Source organism: Hyalella azteca, unplaced genomic scaffold, assembly GCF_000764305.2.
Source record: "Hyalella azteca isolate HAZT.00-mixed unplaced genomic scaffold, Hazt_2.0.2 contig9355, whole genome shotgun sequence".
Lineage (NCBI taxonomy): Eukaryota > Metazoa > Arthropoda > Malacostraca > Amphipoda > Hyalellidae > Hyalella > Hyalella azteca.
The window spans coordinates 8,233-14,654 of record NW_025939429.1 but is presented as its reverse complement, the minus strand read 5'-3'; the positions used below and the strand labels follow the sequence as shown (position 1 = coordinate 14,654).

At 51.1% G+C, this 6,422-nt stretch overlaps 1 protein-coding gene across 1 annotated transcript; it reads left to right on the top strand.

The window, feature by feature from the left end:
• Positions 1-828: 828 nt before the first annotated feature.
• Positions 829-5,644, top strand: LOC125178385 (patatin-like phospholipase domain-containing protein 2). Its single transcript, XM_047881983.1, has 5 exons — positions 829-844; positions 1,091-1,203; positions 1,355-1,474; positions 3,020-3,213; positions 5,482-5,644. The coding sequence occupies exons 1-5, from the start codon at positions 829-831 to the stop codon at positions 5,642-5,644; spliced, it is 606 nt and encodes a 201-aa protein (XP_047737939.1).
• Positions 5,645-6,422: the final 778 nt, after the last annotated feature.

The following is a 6,422-nucleotide window of genomic DNA, read 5'->3' as shown; positions in this document are numbered from 1 at the left end:
CTCGCTCTCAGTAATTGTGGAGCCTTTGATTGAAAGTGTCACTTGCTATTTGCTTGCGTACTTCAAGCATAATAAAAGAGGCCAGGCATTTTCCTGTATAGTCATTATTACTTCAACATATTGATTCAAGACTTGAGTGCGTCTTCAGTATATCTGCCAACAAATTAAATTAAACATAGTTTATTTTGTTGATCCCTTCCGTTGAACATCGCAGGTGAGCAACCAGCTGTATTCTACTTTTATTCAGGACATTTATAAATGACAATAACCATACAGATTTATTGGTCGTTTTGATCCGTGATTAGCCTAAAAAACAGATGGAAGAGCTTCCTTAGAATCATTACTATGTGTTGCAGCCGTAGTAGTCCCAGGCCACGCCGCAGCACCGCCGTTACCGGCGTCGGTATATAGCCTCCACAGCTCTGATTGCTTAAAGAACTTTTTATTTTGTATTACAACAATGTTTTTTAAATGAAATGTCTTTTTCGACCTGTTTTGAATAAAAAAAAATAATTTCTACATATATGTAAACAACTTTAAAATTTCTTGAAAAAACATGGAAAAATATGTATTTATTTTCATTGAAGTTCAACGTAAGGCTTCCTAAATGAGCCTCACTGGACCGGCGTCAATTTCCCCCCACTCGTAGGGCCATTGATCCCCCGTGGCGGCAACCATCCCCTTGGTGGGTGATGAGGGTGTGTGGGTCATGAGGGTGTGTGGGTCATGAGGGTGTGTGGGTCATGAGGGTGTGTGGGTCATGAGGGTGTGGGTCATGAGGGTGTGTGGGTCATGAGGGTGTGTGGGTCATGAGGGTGGGGAGTCGGTATGGTTGTGGAGGGCGGTGGGGGGGCGGGGCCCCCAAGATAAGGCATCGTGCGACATCACGCGACGCCACGTCACGTGTACGTCACGTGCAGCGCTATGGTTTTAAGGCTATCTTAACTTGTGTTAATATTGGGTAAATATATTAATTTTTTAAATAAATATATAACATTAATTTTTATTTTTATTATATAATATTGATGGTTTATTTTAATATGGTAATAATATAATAATACCTTATTATAACCGCTCGATTACCCCACAGGTGTGATTATGTCGTGCGTCCTGCAGGCGGCCACAGACGCGCGGGCCCGGGCCCTGGGCCCACTCAGCCCCACCTTCAACATTCACAACCAGCTGAGGGCGGGACTGTCCCTGGTGGGTCACTCAAAGTGTGTCACTATTCGGACAATACGACACGTTTATTTTTTTAATGCATGTTGACGGCCACTCCTCCCTCCCCTCTCCGCAGGTGCCGCCCTCCCCCCGATGCTCAACCCCCCTCTCACCCCCCCTCCCCTCCCCGCAGGTGCTGCCCCCCGACGCCCACGTGCGGGTCAACGGGCGCCTGCTGGTGTCCCTGACGCGGGTCAGCGACGGACGAAACGTCCTCTTGTCCCGCTTCTGGTCCCGCCAGGAGCTGATTGAGGTGGGTCCCGTGGGTCCCGTGGGTCCAGTAGGTCCTGTGGGTTTCGTGGGTCCCGTGGGTCCTGTGGGTCCTGGGGGTCCTGTGAGTCTTGTGGGTCCCGCGGGTCCTGTGGGTGCCGTGGGTCCTGTGGGTCCTGTAGGTCCCGTGGGTTACATGGGTCCCGTGTGTCCCGTGGCTCCTGTAGGTCCCGTGGGTCCCGTGGGTCCTGTGGGTCCTGTGGGTCCTGTAGGTCCCGTGGGCTATATGGGTCCCGTGTGTCCCGTGGGTCCTGTAGGTCCCGTGGGTCTGGGTCCTGTGGGTTCTGTGGGTCCTGTGGGTGCCGTGGGTCCTGTGGGTCCCGTAGGTCCTGTGGATCCTGTGGGTCTTGTGGGTCCCGTGAGTCCCGTGGATTGTGGGTCCCGCGGGTCCCATGGGTCCTGTGAGTCCAGTAAGTCCGATGGGCCCGATGGGTCCCGTGGGTCCTGTGGGTCCAGTGGGTCCCGTGGGTCCTGTAGGTCCCGTGGGTCCCGTCGGTCCCGTCGGTCCCGTGGGTCTCGTGGGTCCCGTGGGTTATGTCGGTCCCGTGGGTCCCGTGGCTCCCGTGTGTCCCGTCGGTCCCGCGGGTCTCGTGGGTCCCGTGGGTCCCGTCGATCCCGTGGATCCCGTGGGTCCCGTGGGCCCCGTGGGTCTTGTGGTTCCCGTGGGTCCCGTAGGTCCCTTGGGTCCCGTGGGTCCCGTCGGTCCCGTGGGTCCCTTGGGTCTCGTGGGTCCCGTGGGTCCCGTAGGTCCCTTGGGTCCCGTCGGTCCCGTCGGTCCCGTGGGTCTCGTGGGTCCCGTGGGTCCAGTGGGTCCCGTGGGTCCCGTCGGTCCCGTGGGTCCCTTGGGTCCCGTGGGTCCAGTGGGTCCCGTGGGTCCCTTGTGTCCCGTGGGTCCTGTGGGTCCCGTGGGTCCTGTGGGTCCCATGGGTCCCGTGGGTCCCTTGGGTCCCGTGGGTCCCTTGGGTCCAGTGGGTCCCGTGGGTCCCGTGTGTCCCGTGGGTCCTGTGGGTCCCGTGGGTCCTGTGGGTCCCATGGGTCCCGTGGGTCCCGTGGGTCCCGTGTAAGTACACACGGGACACATACAGTGTATTTTATGTATAGTGTGCCCAGTGAGATCCGTCTGTCACACTCGGCCCACACTCCTCCCCAACCCCTTCTTAACCCCCGCAACCCCACGCAACCCCAGGCGCTGCTGTGCTCCTCCTTCATCCCCTTCTTAACCCCCCCAACCCCACGCAACCCCAGGCGCTGCTGTGCTCCTCCTTCATCCCCTTCTTAACCCCCGCAACCCCACGCAACCCCAGGCGNGGTCCTGTGGGTCCTGTAGGTTCCGTGGGTCCCGTGACAGTACACACGGGACGCATACAGGATATTTTATGTATAGTGTGCCCAGTGGGATCCGTGGGATAGTGTGCCCAGGGGACTCGGCCCACACTTCTCCAACCACACGCAGCCACTCCTCCCCAACCTCTGCCCCCAACCCCTCCTTCATCCCCTTCTTGACCCCCGCAACCCCATCCAACCCCAGGCCCTGCTCTGCACCTCCTTCATCCCCTTCTTCTCGGGGTTGCGGCCGGGGAAGGTGCGCGGGGTTCGATACATCGACGGGGGATTCTCTGACAACACCCCCGTGACAAGCCCCGTGGCTGTCACGGTGTCCCCCTTCGCGGGGGAGGCGGACATTTGCCCCGCGGACAACTCGGCTAGCATGATGGCGGAGAGGCCAGCATGATGGCGGAGAGGCCAGCATGTTGGTGGTGAGGCCCACATGATGGCGATGAGGCCAACATGATGGCGGTAAGGCCAGCATGATGGCAGTGAGGCCAGCATGATGGCGGTGAGGCCAACATGATGGCGGTGAGGCCAACATGATGGCGATGAGGCCCACATGATGGCGATGAGGCCAACATGATGGCGGTTTCTGAATCCCAAGTCATGTGGACCAGACTCCTCAAAGTCCACTGCTTTCTCAAAGAATTAGCAGCCGTTCTGGCCGGCCCATTAACAGTATTCTTCAAAAAAACCTTGAACAAATGAACTTTGCTGTCCGATTGGAAAGAAGCTCAAGTGACACCATTGTTCAAACAATGTGACAAATGTAGCCCAGGTAACTATCGCCCTGTCAGTCTGACAAGTGTTGTTTATAAGCTGATGGAATCTGTTGTGAGGGATAGGATTAATTATCGATTACTTGACTGTTCACCATCTCCTATCAGACTGTCAACATGGCTTTATTGCCGGTAGATCCAGCACCACTAAACTATTGTCTACATTGAACGATTGGACTCGCCAGCTGAACGAAATGGAGCTAGTGGATGCAGTGTACTTCGATTTTGCCAAAGTATTTGACAGTGTTCCGCATGAGCGACTGTTGCGTAAAAGTGAAGCTTTGGGAATTGAGAGTAATGTACTCCAATGGATCAGAGATTTTCTAGCAGGTAAACGACAACGTGTCAGTATTAACGAAACCGTGTCAGACTGGGCATCGGTGCGCAGTGGCGTGCCACATGGAAGCGTTCTTGGTCCTATTTTTGTCGCTGCTTTTATAAGCGATCTGCCTGAAGTAGTGTCCAGCGTGTATTCAATGTATGCCGACGACAAAAAAGTTTATAATACAGTGAAGGATGCGTCAAATAAAGCGTAATTGCAAGTTAACTGGGCTGATACGTGGCAGCTGCGGTTTGATGATGACAGGTGTAAAGTACACCTCGGGAGGAACAATGAACAGCAAGATTACAGTATGAGAAGACATGGTTGCAACGAGAGAGTAATGATTGAAAAGTCTAGTGTGGAAAAAGATCTCGGAGTTTATGTCGACAAGGAGCTGAAATTTTCTAAGCATGTTGAAACGCAAGCTAATAAATCCAACAAACGTCTTGGACTGATCAGGCGCTCATGCGAGTTCCTAGATGCCGAAGCGATGAAGCAGTTGTTTGTTGCTGTCGTACGTGCGCCCGAATCTAGAGTTTGGAAACGCTGTGTGGTCACCGAGATTTGAAAAGGACAAAAATTTAATAGAGAATGTTCAAAGACGAGCAACAAGGATAATTCCAGGCTTGAAGGGCAAGTCCTATGAAGAAAGATTAAGAAGCTTCCAAGACTCAGTTATCGACGTCTGTGTGGGGACCTCATTGAAATATACAAGTATACTCATGGTTTATACGAAGTCCCAGAAGAATTACTAGAATTTGGAACAAGAACCAACACCAGGGGCCACGGCTATAAGCTAAAAAACTGCGCTGCAACTTGTCCACGCGACAACATTTCTTTTCGCTTCGAATCACCGACATGTGGAACAGCCTCCCCGATGACATCGTTGGCGCTCCAGATATGAACGCGTTCAAGAACAGACTAGATAAAGCTATGGAAAAATATATGTTCAGACTTGAAATGCTTAGCACCATATCGAACCCGGTGGAAGTCTAGTAGCTATTTCAAACTATTCGTCAGTCTTGAAAAGATCCGGTCAAAGGAAATGAATTTAGATCTGTGAACAAGTCACGAAAAGTACAAGAATCGGCGACAGGCCACATCAGGCTTACTCTTCAGCGCCGACATCACTATGTTACGTTACATAGTCCAAAACAAAGCTACATACACCGAACCTAAACTACGCAGTACAAAACAAAGCTACATACTCCGAACCTAAACTACGTAGTCCAAAACAAAGGTACATAGTCCTAAACAAAACTACATAATCCAAAACAAAGCTACATAGTCCAAAACAAAGCAACATAGTACAATACAAGATTACATAGTCCAAAACAAAGCTACATAGTCCAAAACAAAGCTACATAGTCCAAAACAAAGCTATATAGTCCAAATCAAAGCTACATAGTTCAGACCAAAGTTACATAGTCCAAACCTAAACTAAATAGTCCGAATCTGAGCAACATTGTCCGAACCAAAGCTACATAGTACCCAATTTCCGGTAGTTGATGGCAGTAGATTTAGTAGATCTATCATCATTTGTGGTACCTCGCTTGGTAGTTGCCACCGTCTGGACGGTGGTACCGAACTTCTCTCCGGTGGGGAGACCGAAGGAGACGGTGACGTTTGTGCCGCACCCTGGGACGTTCTCTTCGTCGTCTGCGACGAAATGGTTTCGACGTACTTCTCCTGGCTGGAGAAGCTGACTAAGAAGCCGGGGTAGTTGCAGCCACCGTCGTTAGTAGTCCACGTCCCGTCGAAGTTGTTATTCGTACTCGCCGTCAGGTTCGCAGCCACCGTCAACACTTTGAAATTTGCCGTTGAAAATAGGAATAAACGCGTTTATTTGAAGGAGTCACTTCATATCTTACCTTACGTGACTAGAAAAAATAGGGTTTCTTACATTGGTACCCAGTCTCCGAAATTAAGCTTAGGTTTTCGGTAGCAGCAATGAACCGCACACACGGTAACTGGACTGGACCAAAGGTGGGCAAGGTGACTTACTGCCACATATGACTGCGAATAAAATGCAAATTTCACCCTTAATGTGAGGTAGCGAAAGTCAAGATAGAACGCAACTACATAGAATCGAAGTGTCGGCGTTGAAGAAATAGGCCCATGGCCTTTTTCCGATTCTTGAACTTTTCGTGACTTGATTCACAAGGGATCCGGCATTTGGAACCCGATCTTTCCATAGCTGACGACTGATTGAGATAGCTGCTGGACTTATTGCCTGGTCAGTAATTTTCTAGGCATTTTAAGACTGAACATATGCTCCTGCATAGCTTCATCTAGTCTGTTTTTGAAGATGTTCATACTTAGAGCGTCAACGATGCTATCAGGGAGGCTGTTCCACATGTCGGTGACTCGAAGCGAGAAGAAATGTTGTCGCATGGATGTGTTTAAACGCTGTTTTTTTAGTTTATAGCCGTGGCCCCTGGTGTTGGTTCTCGTTTCAAATTCTAGTAATCTTTCTGGGACCTTGCATAAGTCATGAGTAT

Excerpts from the sequence above, each read along its gene's own strand:
- LOC125178385 (XM_047881983.1), top strand. Across the intron at positions 1,475-3,019 it reads CCCGCCAGGAGCTGATTGAG|GCCCTGCTCTGCACCTCCTT; the intron begins GTGGGTCCCGTG and ends ATCCAACCCCAG. Across the intron at positions 3,214-5,481 it reads GCTAGCATGATGGCGGAGAG|TTGCCACCGTCTGGACGGTG; the intron begins GCCAGCATGATG and ends CTCGCTTGGTAG.